At 42.0% G+C, this 16,504-nt stretch overlaps 1 protein-coding gene across 3 annotated transcripts in view; it reads right to left on the bottom strand.

Moving 5' to 3' along the window:
- Nucleotides 1–16,504, bottom strand: part of KLHL3 (kelch like family member 3) — a 109,356-nt gene that overhangs the window by 26,878 nt on the left and 65,974 nt on the right. For all 3 annotated transcript variants that reach the window (XM_087429757.1, XM_004420159.3, XM_087429756.1), the window contains 2 exons: nucleotides 12,350–12,466; nucleotides 8,288–8,437 (listed from right to left, as the gene is read on the bottom strand). In XM_087429757.1, the coding sequence (XP_087285883.1) occupies nucleotides 8,288–8,437; nucleotides 12,350–12,466 (267 nt within the window). The remainder of the gene's footprint in view (nucleotides 1–8,287; nucleotides 8,438–12,349; nucleotides 12,467–16,504) is intronic.

Below are 16,504 nucleotides of genomic sequence, written 5' to 3'. Positions count from 1 at the left end.
AGCCAGCTGCCATGTCATGAGGACACTCAAGCAGCTTACAGAGAGGCCCACAGGGTGAGGAACCGAAGCCCGTGGTTGTAAGCTTGTTGCTTGTAAGCAACCATGAGAGTGAGCATAGAATCACATTCTCCTCAAGGAAGCCTTGAGGTGACTGCAGTCTCAACAGCTTGACTACAACTTTATGAGAGGCCCTGGGCCAGGATGACCCAGCTAAGCCTCTCCATTTTCCTGCCCTCAGAAATTGTGACATAATAAACATTTGTTGTGTTAAGCCACCAAGGTTAGGGTAATTCGTAACGCAGAAATTGATAACTAATACATAATGAGTAGGTGACATAACCCAAGATCCAATTTCCTCATGTGTAAGATGGCGATAATTACAGTTGTGAAAGTCCTGTGAGATAATAAATGGACATCATTAGCCCAGTGCCTGGCACATGCTAAGTGTTCAGCAACTGAGATCTGCTCTCTTCATCACCGTGGGGTTAGTACTGTGCAGGGGTCAAAAGCATAGGCCTTGAGTCGGCCAGACCTGAATGCAAGGCCTCACGCTGCCACTTAAGAGTTGTGAAACCCTGGGCAAGTCATTCAATCTCACTGAATCTCAGTTTTCTCCAAAATCAAAACTTCCAGAGTTGTTATGAAGATAAAATAAGATAATGTATATGAAGTGCTTTGCCAAAAACACAAGGAAGCTATATTTAAACAATCCTGCTTGTATCATCATCAATACCTTTGCTAATAAGGACACAATGACCTGGGAAGCAACAAAGCACAAAGTACAAATTACTTAAGTGGCCATCAGAGGGTGTGAGCCAGCGCTCTCCTGCAGTCATCTAAACCAGTTTCTGAATGTTTGCTCTCACAGACAACTTGCATTTCACCTTGGAGAGAGCTTGGACCTCAGCTCTTGCAGAAAGCTTTCCCCAACCCCTTGTCCCTCTCCGTGCTCGTAGAGTGTCTTGCCCCTACCTCCACTGTGGCCCTTACACGGTCCACCGTAATTGTCCTTTTACATCTGTCTCCCCTCCACCTAATCTGGAGCACCCTGGGGAAGGAACCAGCTCATACGAGTCTGTGTGGCTCCAGCACCTAGCCCAGTGCCTGGCAATTGGTGACTTAATGTACATGTGCTGAATAGTGAACGAGTAAATTAAGGAGTTAATGCATGCATGATAGTTTATAGTTTATTACCGGGGTTGGTTTTTTTAATCTAAGTGTTTCACATCCCATCTAATCCCGCAGGAATGATAACTGGATTCATTCAATACTGGACTTGTGGGCTGAACCAAATGTTCTAGGGTCAATCTAAATTAGTGATCAAAAGAGGATATAACGTAGGACGTAATCCTCACTACATCCAAGTGAAAACATACGTATGAATGCAGACAAGCATTGGAAAACAAGTGCGAGTGACAGAAATGTACTAAAAGTACTAAATCTCCATGAGGTTATTTCTTCTTTAAAAATATATCTCTTTCATTCACGAAAACTTTCACTATTGCCTACCCTGTGCCAGACTCCAGGCTATGTGCCAAGGACATGGGTGAATAACGCCTGCCATCACTGAATCTACAGTTTAGTGGAGGAACTAACACTCTAGAAGAGAACCCTAAACACCTCGCTGAAGTGTCAGCCTGGGGCCCCCAATAATCTCCTGGAACTTCTGCCCCTGTTTTTCAGAAACCAATGAAGCCATCACCAACCTGACCTCTCTGTCTCCATTAAACAATCTTTCTCATCACTTGTATTTCTACATATTAGCAATAAACTATTAGAAATTAGAATTTAAAAAGAAAACATTTACAATAACTTCAAAAACTATGAAATACCTAGGGATAATTCTAACAAAAGGTATGGAAGACTCATATACTGAAAACTATAAAACATTGCTAAGAAAAATTAAAGAAGACCTAAATAAATGGAGATACATACTGTGTTCATGGATCAGAAGATTTAGTATTGTTAAGATGTCAAATCCCCCAATTGATCTAAAAATTCAATACAATCCCTATCAAAATCCCCTGTTCTGCAAAACACTCTTTTTTTGTAGAAATAGGCAAGCTGAACATGCAAAGGACCTAGAATAGCCAAACCAACTTTGAAGAACAAAATTGGAGGATACACTACCTGATTTCAAGACCTACTAAAAAGCTAGTAATCAAGGCAACATGGTACGAGTGTAAAGATAGACAAACATTTAAATGGAACAGAAGAGAGTCCAGAAATAGACCAACGCATATATAGCCAATTATTTACAGCAAAGGTGACAAAGTAATTCAATGGAAAAGGGAGAACCTTCCCAATAAATGCTGTGGAACAACTGGACATTCAAATGGAAAATAAATGAAACTTGACCCTTACCACACACACACCATATTTTTAAAAATCTCAAATGGATCATACACCTAAATATTAAACCTAAAACTTTACAATTGCTAGAAGAAAGAATACCAGAAAATCTTTGTGATCTTAGATTAGGCAAAGATTTTTGAGATAGAACACAAAATACATAAACCATAACAGAAAAATATTGATAAAATTATAAACTTCTGCTCTTCCAGAAGATATATCTAAAAAAACAAAAAGACAAGGCACAGGTTGGGAGAAAATATTTGCAAAATATTTATCTGATAAAAGACTTGTATCCACAATACATAAAGAACTTTTACAACTCAATAAGAAGAAAATTACCCAATTTTTTAAATGTGAAAAAGATTTGAACAGATACTTCATCAAAGAAGAAATAAGATGGCAAATGAGCACATGAAAAGATGCTCAACATCATTAGTCATTGTTGTTGTTAGTGCCATCGTGTTGATTCTGACTCCTAGTGACCCTGTGTAGAGCAGAGCAGAACTCTGCCCAGTATTTTTGTGCCATCCTCTCATTTTCCAGCACTATATCAGACAACGCTCTGCTGCTATTCATAGGATTTTCATGGCCAATTTTTTTGGAAGTAGGTAGTCAAGTCCTTCTTCCTGGTCTGTCTTAGTGTGGAAGCTCCACTAAAACTTGTCCACCATGGGTGACCCTGCTGGCATTTGAAATACCAGTGGCATAGCTTTCAGCATCACAGAAACACACAGCTGCCACAGTATGACAACCTACAGTCAGGTGGTGTGGTTCCCTGACTGGGAAACGAACCCGGGTAGCAGTGGTAGAGCACCAAATCTGAACCACTAGACCACCAGGGCTGGCTATCATTAGTCATTAGAGAAATGTAAATTAAAACCATAATGAGATACCACCAGATACCTACTAGAACAGCCACAATTTTTTTAAATAGATAATACAAATAGGTGAAACTCTGGTGTAACTGGAACTCTCATACACTGCTGGTGGGAATGCATGGTGGTACAGCCATTTTGAAAAACAGGTTTGCAATTTCTTTTGAAGTTAAACATGTCTGGGGCCGGTCCGGTGGCATAGTGGTTAAGTTCGTGCACTCTGCTTCGGCAACCCAGGATTTGAGGGTTCAGATTCCAGGTGCGGACCTACACACCGCTCATCAAGCCATGCTGTGGCAGCAACCCACATACAAGATAGAGGAAGATTGGCACAGCTGTTAGCTCAGGGACAATCTTCCTCATCAAAAAAAGAAAAAAAGTTAAACATGTACTTACCATACAACCCAGCAATCCTACTCATATTTACACAAGAGAAATTAAAACACATGTCCACACAAAGATCTGTGGGTGAATGTTCAGAGCAGCTTTATTTGTAATAGCCAAAAAGGACACCCAAATGTCCATCAACTAGTGAATGGATAATTACAGTACATCCATACAATGGAATATTACTTAGCAGTAAAAAGGAACAAACTCCTGATACACAGAACAACATGGATGAATCTCAAAAGCATTATGCTAAGAGAAAGAAGCCAACTCAAAAGTCTACATACAGCATGATTCCATTTATTTGACATTCTAGAAAAGATAAAACTGTAAGGACAGAAATCAGATCAATAGTTGCCAGGGGCTGGGGTTGAAGAAGGGGCTTGACTACAAAGCAGCAAAAGGGAACTTTTTGAAGTGATTAAAATATTTTATGTTTTGATTGGGATGGTGGTTACATGAATAAACACATTTATCAAAATTCATCAAACGCATCCCTAAAAAGAGCAATTTTACTGTGTATAAATTATTATACCTCAATAAACCTGAATTTAAAAGAAAAAAGTCTGGGATGTTGATAATAGAAGAAGCTAGGCAAGTGTGGGGGCAGAAAGCATAGGGGAAATCTCTGTATTTTCCCCTCAATTCTTCTGTGAACCTAAAACCGCTCTAAAAAAATAAAGTCTTGGGCCAGCCCCGTGGCTTAGCGGTTAAGTGCGCGCGCTCCGCTACTGGCAGCTCGGGTTCAGATCCCAGGCACACACCGACACATGGCTTCTCCGGCCATGCTGAGGCTGTGTCACACATACAGCAACTAGAAGGATGTGCAACTATGACGTACAACTATCTACTGGGGCTTTGGGGGAAAAAAAAGGAGTAGGATTGGCAATAGATATTAGCTCAGAGCCGGTCTTCCTCAGCAAAAAGAGGAGGATTAGCATGGATGTTAGCTCAGGGCTGATCTTCCTCACAAAAATAAATAAATACATAAATAAATAAATAAATAAAGTCTTAATAAAAAAAGGAAGGAAATGTATTGGAAATGCATCTCTTAATGAGATGAATGAGATGTTACAGTGCTTTAATTTAAAGAGATTTTGCTGATAAAAAAAAAAAAAAAAGAAAGAAAGAAAAAGATTTTTTTTATCTGCCACCAAAACCTGAAAGCTGTGTCCTGGGAGGCAGTTTGGTATAAGAGAAAAACCACAGACTCGAGTGAAACAGACCTTGGTTCAAACCCCAGCTCTGTACTTACTAGTGGTGTAACTGGGCAAGTTACTTAACCTCTCTGAGTAAACTCAGAAAAGTAGGGATATGAGTAGTACTGACCTATTATTCTGATGATTCAATAAGATGATGTACAATGTGATAATCCTCAACGTGATTGTTTCCTCAGCACACCCCGTTCCTCAAACCCACAGTAGGGGATCCCCTCATTAATTTAAGCTCCCAAACAATGGTGACAAGAATAGAGATTGAGAAGCAGGCTGGACAACACATACAACTTTAAACGATTCAAGGATTAAAGACGGGAACAATCAGGCAAAGAGCAGTGGTGCCTTTTTTTTAATTCCTTCAACAGATTCAAAGGAAGTCCCGGCTCCAGTTCCCTGCAGAAGGCTATACGCCCAGGGATCTAAACATTTTCATCCTGAAAATAAATGGTTCCTATGGAGTAGAGGTGACAGGGGGGACAACTGTGGCCTCCTGAAACAAAGGGTGGACTCTTCTTAACTATAGACTCAATATCCGGAGGGCTTCCCACCATGCTTAGTCCAGGCTCAGACACAAACCTCACTTTGATTTTTAAAACTGTCTCCCTGTGGGTGTATGTAAAAGCTAGACATGGAGTCTAGAAAAGGAGAGGTCACTGGGTATGGCCTCCACACAAAGAAACTGGGCCAGCTCTGCACCATTTCCTTAGCTCCAGAACACACTCCCCAGCAAGAGATGTCATTAACGTGATATCATAAAGGATGAGAACCTCAGTTTCCAAAGAGAAAAGTCACAAAGACACGCAACAAAGCCAGCTGAAAACCCAGGATGTAAAAAGCCTCCTCCACGTGAAACAACAGTGCACCTTAGCATCCACATTCTCAAGACAAAAAGCTTGTGGAAATTTAGATCATAATGGTCATAGGTGGTATTCAAATCCATGGGACACAGGGAGATCATTTAATACAATAACTTTGGGGCAACTGGCTCATGATTTGCAACACAAATAAAGCTGGATTTCTACGCTCACTCCTTACACCAAAATCAATTCTAAGTGCGTCAAAGATTCAAATGTAAAACAGAAATCATAAAAGTACTTGAAGAGAACATGAGAGGTTCTTTTTTAATCTCGGAGTAGGGAAAACATCTCTCATATGATGAAAACCTAAGCTATAAAGCAAAAAATAGATCAACTACTTAAAAATTATTTTTGGGGATTCAAAAAAATGTTATAAACAAGTTTAGAGGCAAATTGCAAACTAGGAAAAAAATATTTTAAATATATACCAAGGCTTCACCTCTTTAACATAAAAAGAGCCCTTACAAACCCTTGATTAAAAAAACGTAGAGTCCTATAGAAAAATGGGCAAAGGACATGAACAGAGAATTTCCCCCCAAAAAATACAAATGCCAATAATCATAGGAAACCAACATTAATTTCACTCACAATTAAAGAAGTGGGAACTAAAACAAGATGCCGTCTTTTCAAGGATATTTGACACAGAAATGTTTATAATATTTAAAAAATGGAAATTATTGCAAAGCCCATCAATAGAGGACAATGACAGTGAAATAAATAATGGTACATAAGTATACTTAAATACCATGTACCTGCTACAATTTAAATGCTGATTTCATCCATGCTGATAACATTGAAACAGTCTGTAGCATATGGTTGAGTAGGAGGAAAAAAGATTTTAATCGATGTAGCAAGATTCCATTGATCTAAAAGCATACATTTTTATCTATTTGTGAGTAAGTGCACAGAGATATGTCTGGAAGAAAATTCACCAAAATGACAGCAGTGACTGTCCGTGGATGGCAGGATTTCAGGTGATTTTTTACTTTATTTCAAAACTGTAGTATCCTTTTAATAATCTACAATGAGCACATACTTCTATAGTTTAAAAAAACCAAGTTATTTTCATTTTGAAAAATACAAAGAAGTTTCAATGCGATATTTCAACAAAATAAAACAAAAGGCATCCACACACAGTAAGGCGAATGGCCAGTCAGACCAAGGCCCTTGCCCTGGGGCTGCCCCTTCTAAGCAGCATGAGGCAACAGGAGGCAGACAGGTAGGTATATACACTCAGGTTTACAAAGGTGAAGCAAGGCGCCCGAGGGTGTGGGTTCCGAGAACAGGTTTGGAGGGTGAGCAAGACTCAACTCAAATGCTAGTTCTACCACATCAGCTACGATGACCTCGGGCAAGTCACTTAATCTCTCGGACCCTCAGTTTCCTCTTCGTAGAACTAGGATAACTGCCTCTACCTTTTAGGGTTGTTGAGAGGATTAAGTAAGATATACATGGGATACCTTCAGCTCACTGCTTGGCACATAAGCAGCACTCAAAAAATGTCAGTATCATTGACATTAAAAATGCTTATATTATTATGCAGGACATTTGTAACCTTCATTCACATCACAACCACTATAATCTCCATGATCCTGGGCCACAGAGCAGAGCGGAGAGAAGGAACTGCAAACCTTGGAGAGTCCAAACATCTGGTCTCGGACAACAACCTGCTTCTCGAGCCCTGTGAAATGCTTCCTGAAAGCAGCAGGTGAGGGGTAAGGCAGCCAGTCCAAAAGAGGAGGAGGTGGACAAATCAAGGGCCTAAATAATTCCCAACGACTGCCTACTGTGCAGTCGACGAGCCACGACTCACTCCTCCCCTCCTGCCTTGCCTCCTGGGTTGGCTGGAAACTTCCCCAGACAGCGGTATGTTAGGATCCTAGAAAGACTACTCAAATGCCAAGCCAGAAGGAACCTGAGAGATCATCTAGTGCAGCATCCTTCATTTTGCAGATGAGGGACCTGAGGACCCGAGGGGAGGGGACTTGCATGGACCCAAAGCAGCCAGTACCCAGCATAGACTCTCCATCATAGGGGCCTCTCCTATGCTCATCCTTCCCTTCCCCTGGCTTCCCCCTCACTAGGTCTCATTTCCCCTATTTCCATCCCCTGCTTCATTACCTGTCAGACACCTTCAGGCCCCTCCTCTCCTCTGGCAGCCCTAATTGTCCTTCATGGCTCTGTGGTGAGGGAAGGAACCCGACTAGGACTGTTCTGACTCAAAGAATGGCCTAGTAAGAGGGCTGTGATGGCCATCACTAAGTTAAAACCCACACAGCTAATCCTCTGCTTCCAGTGGAAACAGAGCCCAAACCACGGTGTGAAACAAGAAGGAGGGGAGAGGGAAGAGCTCTGAGTTATTCTGAAAGCTCCCGGGTGACACTGGAGGTTATCTTGAAACTCGTAGGAAAGAAAGACCCCAGAAGAGACAGGTACCAGCAGATTCAAGAGGAACCAGCAGACTCCATCTCCTAGGTGGTAAATGCAAACAAGATGCAGCGCAGCCAAGGGTGAGGAAAGACTTGGAGGCAGGAGGGGAAAGCCACTTTCCCAGGACACAGTCCCGACTCTTGGCAGTGACTGGGCTGGGCCTTACCTTGGGCAAGCTGACTGGAGTCCTGGGCTTGGTCCTTGGGTTCTTAATCAAGAGCCTCTGATCCAGAGGGAGCAGATGGTATTTCATGGCTTCGATGAGGAAGTCCTTACAGGTGTTGTTATTCTTTATCAAAGCTTCTTCTTCAACCGTCTGGAGGTAATAACCCACAGGTGATCCAGGAGCAGAACTCGACCACATTTCCCAAGCTGTCTCCCCGGGCTGTGTCATTCCTGCATTCCCACACTCATTCATACCCACACCACATTATCTCAGGCTTCAAGAGAAAGGTCCACAGAGTTACGACTTAGTGCTCACCTCCTGCATTTCAAGAGCACAGTGGAGTAAATGATTAAATTCTGGAATCAAACAAACAGGGACACAAATTCCACCTCTACCATTTAACTCCTCTGATCCTCAGTTTCCTCATTTGTAAAACAGGCAAATTAAGTTACCCACAACCTCACTGTGTGTGTGTGTGTTTGTTTGCTTTGAGATTAGATTATGCAAAAACAAAGAAAATTGGTTCTCCTGAAATCCTCTTCCCACATTCCTCCTGGTTTGAATGCATCATAATGTTTAGGGCAAATGGTCAGACATTTAAGAGGAGGAGAGGGAGGAAAAGAGGAAGAGGGCGGGATCCCTCAGGCAACCTTTGGAGGCATAGAGTAAAACAAGGTGACAGTCAAGAAGAAGAATTAATATCCATTTTCTTAAGCAAAAGCCTCAGGGAGAAAACTGGGCAGTGAGGCATTGTCTTCTTTTTTTTTTTTTTTGAGGAAGATTGGCCCTGTGCTAACATCTGTTGCCAATCTCCCTCTTTTTCTTTTTTCTCCCCAAAGCCCCAGTACATAGTTGTATATCATAGTTGTCGAGTTGTAGCTATATGGGATGCCACCTCAACATGGCTTGATGAGTGGTGAGTAGGTCCACAGCCAGGACCTGAACCAGCGAACCCCAGGCCACCGAAGCAGAACACATGAACTTAACCGCTATGCCACCGGGCCAGCCCCGGGCACTCTCTTAATAGAGCCATGATATCAGAGCAGAAGAATGTCTTGCACAAAAGTCCCACCTACCCACCTCATCTTGGACCCCATCTAAGCTGGGACTGTGGCTTCTTCACCTCTGATTCCAGAGCTATGGACTTAAGCAGGTGCTCAGCAAGTGTAAGCCTAAACGACTCAGGAGCAAGGCCATGGGTGAAACCATTCTGGTGCTCTCTCAAATCTCCACCCTTTGGCCCCAGTCAGATTGCTATGCGGCAGATCTGTAAAGGGTAGTGTGGTCTTCGGAGGCCACTCCATGTTTTCTTTGCTGGAGTGTTTGGGATCTGTGCGAAAGGTCAATTCCCTTCAACAGCTAACACTGACTGAATGTCTCCTGGGTGGGCAGCCCAGTGTTGGCTCCTGGAAAGAAAATGATGAACACGACACGGGTTCTGACTCTGAGGTGCGCGGTCCAGTCAGAGAAGGAGAAGGGCCTCTATTATCTCAGCCCTCAGGCTGGTCATGCACAAGGTCTGGCTGAGCCTCTCCTGGGTCCCCCACCCTGTAACTAGGAATAAAACATGGCCAGGGCCCTCACCTGCTGGGCAGCGTTGGAGTTGGTGGGAAAAGAAGGATTGGCGAGACAGTTGGGCACCTCCTCACCCAGAGATGATTCCAAAGAACACTCATCTTCTTGGAAGGTGTTTTTATGCTCCCACTGAGGGACTGAGCCAGGTTGGGACAAATCATAAACTTTTAGGGTCAGTTAAGAAAATAAAAAGAGTGAGAGAGGATCTCCAAAAAAGCTTGAGAAGAAGGAGAAATACATGCACAGCTAGTTCTCCCAAAGAACTCATTCAGCTTGAACGAAAAGCTCCCTCAAAGAGTTAGTACTTCATGGGTACAGAGTTTCAATTTGGGGGGATGAAAATGTTTGAGAAATGGATATGGTGATGGTTGTACAGCATGGTCAATGCAATTAACGCCACTGACCTGTCCACTTAAAAATGGCTAAAATGAAGTTTATGTTACATATATTTTATTTTTTTAAAAAAATTTTAAGATATAGCATGTTGTACACTTAGTACGATATTTTTAAATATTTAATACAAGTCTAATAAATGTTAGCTATTGAAAAACCAAAAACAACAAAACACCTCCCCCAGAAGTCAGCGTTAGCCTGGGTCTGCCAAGGGCTGTCCCTTTCTCCTCCTCCTCCACCACGATCAGCCATCCCCAGCAGTTTATCTAGTTTGAAGTTTCAAGGTCAAATGAGTGCTAATGAAACATCCTTTTCCTGAGTGTTCTGAAAACACCCCTTTAAAAAAAAAAAAAAGTCCTTAAAAAATGCCCTTTTTAACAAAAAGGGTCTCACACAACAGTTCTCACGCCCATTGCCTCTGACCCCTTCTTCTCCGGATCTAAACCCTACTTTGCTGTAATAACCCAAGAACTATATAATAATGTCTTTGTTAAGTTTTAGTTGTGGGCACCTAATAGAGGCTGTGACCAGGGGTCTCTTAGGTCCCTTTAGCTTTCTCTGGAACCCGGGTCCACAGGCTGCCTTTCCTCCCTGTGGAAGCAAGACTGTGCTGGAGGCAGACGTCCACCTCTACCTTTGATCAGTTTCCCACAGGACAGTGGGATGTTTGACTCCGACACCAGGAGCTCAGGCTGGTTCAGTCCCTCCACTTAGGGACCTTTTCTACAAGAAGGATATGCTGCCACCAGGCGGCAGTGGTACCATCCAAAGTGTAAAATGCAGGGCACAGCCCTGAGAAGAGGGCTGAGGTTCAGAGATTCAGAGAACATTTCACCTACCCCTCAGGCCTGTGGTCAACATTGTCACGAGCCGGGGACTTGACAAGTACTTGTGAGGATACTGTGTCTCCCACTACTACCAACAGCAACAATGCCCATGAAGATAGTAGCTGTATCAGCCAGAATTCAGTCAACACTGGGTTGCAGGCTTTATATGGATTATCTCATTCTACCTCCAAACAATCCCATAAGGGCAGGTGCTATTTTTAGCAGATGAGAATACTGACGGTTAGAAAGGGTGAGTATTTGCCCAGTGTTAGATGGCTGGGAAGTGACAGACCTAGGATGCTAGGCTGCTGAACCTCCTCTTACCCTTGCTTCACACCTTCCATTCTTTCCAGACACTTCTCGAGGACACTGCAGGTTGGCATACTGCCTTGGTGCTTTGTTTTGTTCATATGTTTAAAGTTCTATCCTCTGCCTGTTTGTAAAAGTATCTAAAGCCATTTGCTCTACAAAATAAGTCATGTAATAGATAAACAGAACAGAGAGTATTATAGGTGGCAGCCTGCTTCATGGAAGGTGTGTGCTGTAGAGCCTGGCAGACTTGGATGTGAATCCTGAACCTGCCTCCTACCTGCTGGTGACAGATAAATCCCAACCTCCATAAGCCTCAGGACCCAAATTTGTAGGAAGTGGGTTATAATCTCTGCTCACAGGGTTGGTATAAGGATTAAACCAGAAAACCTGTGGTGCCACGTTTTCAGAGGAAGCAGATACAATACGTATTCTAGGCACCTGTGAGGAGCTGGTTTTTACAGTCCTAAATGGGGCTCCAAGTTGCCTAAAACTAAGACAAAAAGGGAACATAAAAACATTATGGAAATGATCCCTCTTGCTTTGGCCCTCCACGATAAAAGCAGCTAACTTCTACTGAACGTTTGTTATGCCTGGCTCCGTGCTAACCACCTGAATTGCATGCTTGCACCTCCTTTGGTCCCCACAATAACCCCTCTGGGCTCCATTATAACTTCCCTTCCACGGAAGAAGAAAATGAGGCTTGAAGAGGTTAAATAAAAACTCCAAGCTAACAAGTAACAGAGCAGGGACTGAAACCTAAGTGTCTTATTCAACAGCCTATGCTCTTAAACCTTACACTACCACACCTCACTTGTAACCCAGTGGGTTGGTGCCCTCAACCCATACAAAAGACCCGTAAAACTCCTCAACCACCCCATACAGCCAGCATTGCCCATTGCCATTCCTAGAGGCTGGGGTATGCAGGGAGGTGCTTGGTTCTTCACACAGCACTCACCTGGACAAGGTAATCCCTAGGTAAGAGAGGGAGACGGACATGTTCCATCAGCTTTGCCATGTGCTCTAAACGGGTTTCTTTCTCATAATTGATCCACGAAATCACAGCTTCAAATACCTATAAAAAAATCAACCCAGGGAACTTTAGCAAAGAGACAACAGCTTTCAAATTCCTCAACCTGAAAAAAGAAAAAGAAAAGCTACAAGTCATCCACAAAGGTGTTTAACCGAAGGTCCAATATTTAAAATAAAACAAGAACACTAAGTCTTTGTTTGCTAGCTGACATCAGAGAGTGATCACACACACTCACACACACGCTCACATATGTTCTGATAAACCTGCTACCCCAAATGTAGAATCATCAAGGTTCACTGCAAAATAAATATCAGTTTCAATAGTTATTTAAGGCTAGGAATACAGAGCAGTAACTGTGAACCCAATTTTATAAAAACTGCTCAAGAGGACCAGAAGCCCTGGGGGCAATGTTATCATCCCTCCCACGCCTCCCTTTTCATTTGTCTCCCATGTTTGGTTAATGCAGAATAAAAACATAAGCACATCCTCTGCCAAAAGTTGGCTGTAATGATGAATGTGACCCTGAATGACAAAGAATGGCAAAAATTTCTCCTTGGGTTTAACCTCTCCTTTGAGGAGAGATTTCATTTCTATACAAATCGAAACTAGGCTTGGAACCAAAAAGGAGGATCTATGGTTTGCATGTTGGCCTTGCTCAAGGATAAGTCCAAAATCAAACCCTGCACTACCATATACACACATTCAGATACAATTCAATGGTGGTAAGGCTGCTGGGAAACCAGCATTGTTTGTGGAAACTTAATTAACGAGGCTTCTTAAGAGGGGAGGGAAGAATTTAGAAATATCAATCAAAAACTTAAATGTGCATATTCTTTGACCTAGAAATACCACTTTTAGAGCTCTAGCCTACAAAAATATTCACAAAAGTGGTGCAAGAATATGTGTTCCAAGATGTTTGCTACAGCATTTTTGTAACAGGATAAAAAGGGAAATAACCTGAAGCCCACAATGGAGAAAAGATAAAACTAGTATTCATACCACGAGATATTTTCAGCCGATAAAAAACAATAACAATAATAATTAGCAGTAGTAGTAGTAGTAGTAGTAGTAGTAGTAGTAGCTAAGAATAAAACAAAATATTTTCTTGTGCCAGAAAGCAAGAAGGTGCTCAAAGATTAAGAGGGACACGTCAAACAGACAGAGCCAACTCGAGGCGCTTTCATTGCCAACATTTCAGACAATTTAAACATCAGAGAGAATAATGAAGAAATCAGATCAGTGCTGCTTGTAAGGGTGGGGGAGGCAAATGAAACCTTTTGTGGTAATGGACATGGTCTGTATCTTTATAGGGTGGGAGTTACACGGGCATGTGCAATTGTCAAGACTAATCAAATTGTACACTTAATATCTATACATTTCACTGTGTGTAAATCACACCTCAATTTAAAATAGTCTTAGTTAAGGGGCCGGCCCAGTGGCGCCAGTGGTTAAGTGCGCGCGCTCCACTGCGGCGGCCCGGGGTTAACCGGTTCCGGATCCCGGGCGCGCACCGACGCACTGCTTGGCAAGCCATGCTGTGCCGGCGTCCCATATAAAGTGGAGGAAGATGGGCATGGATGTTAGCCCAGGGCCAGTCTTCCTCAGCAAAAATAGGAGGATTGGCAGATTTTAGCTCAGGGCCGATCTTCCTCACCAAAAAAAAAAAAAAAAATATTCTTAGTTAAAAGATAGTTAATGGATCATAACACAATGAATAAAAAAGGAATCCATGAGTCTATAAAGATGCTAAAAAAAGTACAGGAAGGGCTCTCTTTCACAGGAAAATGCCAGCTAATAAATGTAGAAAGAATGATAGAATTAGGAAAACATATCATTTCACAACCAGCAATGTAATAACTGATTCAGCAAAGATCATCAGAGGATGCTCAAGTCATTGGGTGAAAAGTTGGGGAACAAGATAGTCACTGTTCTCAACACAGCACTTCGCAGATTACTTATTCATTATGGGGTGGGTGGAGACAGCCTCAAATGGGGAAATCTGGCAGATACCATCTTTAACAAGTGATCAAAATTCGCACCACCAATAATAGGACAAACTTATATTGTATTCCTGATTGTGATTTAATGGGAAGGACACCCCATCCCCTATGTAACATTCTTCCTAAAATGTTCAAACTGAATCTCATAGGAAACAATCAGACAACTCCATGTTTAGAACACTCTATAAGACAGCTGGCCTGGATTCTTCAAAACTGTCAATATTATGAAGACCAAAAAAAAAAGACAGGGAGACAGTTATAGATTAACGGGATTTAGAGACATGAGAACTAAATGCAATGAATGATCCTTGATTAGATCATGGATTAAAAAGAAACAGCCATAAAGGACTCTCTTGAGACTGTTAGGAAATCTGAATACTGACTATATATTAGATATTATTGTATCAGTATTAAATTTCTTTGCTATAATAATGGTCTTATGGCTAGAAAAGAGAATTTCCTTGTTCTTAGGAGCTACAGGCTAAAGTATTTAGGAGTGAAATGTCATGATGTCTGTAATTTACTGTCAAATGGCTCAGCAAAATAAAAGATTAAATCTGTAGAGAGAGAGAAAAAGCAAATGAAGCACAATGTTAACAACTGGTGAATCTAGGTAATGAGAATACGAATGTTCATTCTGTCAAACTTTACTATAGGTTTGACATTTTTCAAAATAAAAAGTGGAAGGGAGAAGAAAAGAAATTCTATGGAAATTTCTAAGGGAAAAGGAAAAATATTACAATAAAATTTACCATTTCAAATTTTACAAGTTGAAATGAAAGCTATATCTCCCAGGTGGGGGGTGAACCTTTAATTTTTCTTAACATAACTATATTTTTTGTGTGTATTGATATGTTAATGGTGCTTTTCCCCTAAATTGTTGGCCCTATTTCCTAAATATATACTTAAGTCAGGTTGGATATAGCTCAGATTGGGCAAGTACTCAGAAAGGAATCCATCAGAAGGGAAGGGAAGAGAAATGAATGGAATGGAATAGGAGGAAAGAAGCAGTATTTCTGTATAAAATAACCTATATGTATACCAACATAAACACAGACACACCATGGAAATCCTCCTTGTCTTGTTCATTTTTTTATTATTAACTCTCATACAGCTATGTCTCTCACCCTAATAGCATTATTTTGTGAATAATTGTGTTTCTTCAACTAGCCCTGAAGATCCATGAGAACAGGGACCTTGTCTTATTGGCTGCCACATAACACACACAAATACTTTTGTAATGAGTGAATGGTCAAATGAGTTCAGAATAAGCATGTAAGGAGGCAGTGGAACCTGCCCAGGCTGGTGCAGAGACCGCCACAGACAAAAGGATGCTGGAGAAGTCTGGCTTTGCTGGGTTAGGTGGTGGGCAGCCACAGTGCCGTTCTGCCTTGCATTGTGGTTATCCACACTTCCTTCTGCTCCGCTTTACTAGACTGTGAGCTCTTATAGAGTGGAAAGTATACCTGCTCTGTCTCTGCACCTCCTGCTGCCTAGCACAATGCCAGGCACAGAGCAGGTGGCTGGTTGAGAAAGCTTTGCTGAAGAACAAACTGCAAGTCCTTGAGTAGGTTGGGTTTACTAATCATGCGCATCCCCATCAACCAGCTTAGTCTTTGTTATAAAAGCTAAAAAGCAAGCTGAGTCTAATGAAGTCGATATTTAACCTTATCTTTATTTTCGGCTTGACTTGTCTAACTGGTTCCGCTTAGCTGCACTGTTTACCTACTGAGCTGTGAAAGCCACAGCACAGATAACAATGGTGACCTTCTCAGCAACTAGAGAAGGCCAAACATGTTTTGCTTTTAGACTTCATACTTGAAAAATAAACAAGCAAATAAACTTCCAGCTAGCTTTAGCCTTCAATGTGCCTAAAATCATTCTCAGCAGCCCCTCCCATCAACAGACTGGCAGAGGCAAGGGGGCAACAAGTAATAGCAGCAGCAGCTGGTATCCACCACGTGCCAGGCCCTGCACCACACTCCTCAGAGACACCATCTCCCTGGACTCTCATGAGAACCCAAAGAGTAGACACTCCCGCCCCTTACTAAGCGACTCGCCCAAGTTCAGAGCCAGGAAG

This window comes from Ceratotherium simum, chromosome 4, assembly GCF_057802395.1.
Source record: "Ceratotherium simum simum isolate JZ-2026a chromosome 4, ASM5780239v1, whole genome shotgun sequence".
In the NCBI taxonomy this organism is placed as follows: Eukaryota; Metazoa; Chordata; class Mammalia; order Perissodactyla; family Rhinocerotidae; genus Ceratotherium; species Ceratotherium simum.
Note: the sequence above shows the minus strand (reverse complement) of the source record. Positions and strands in the feature narration are given on the sequence as shown.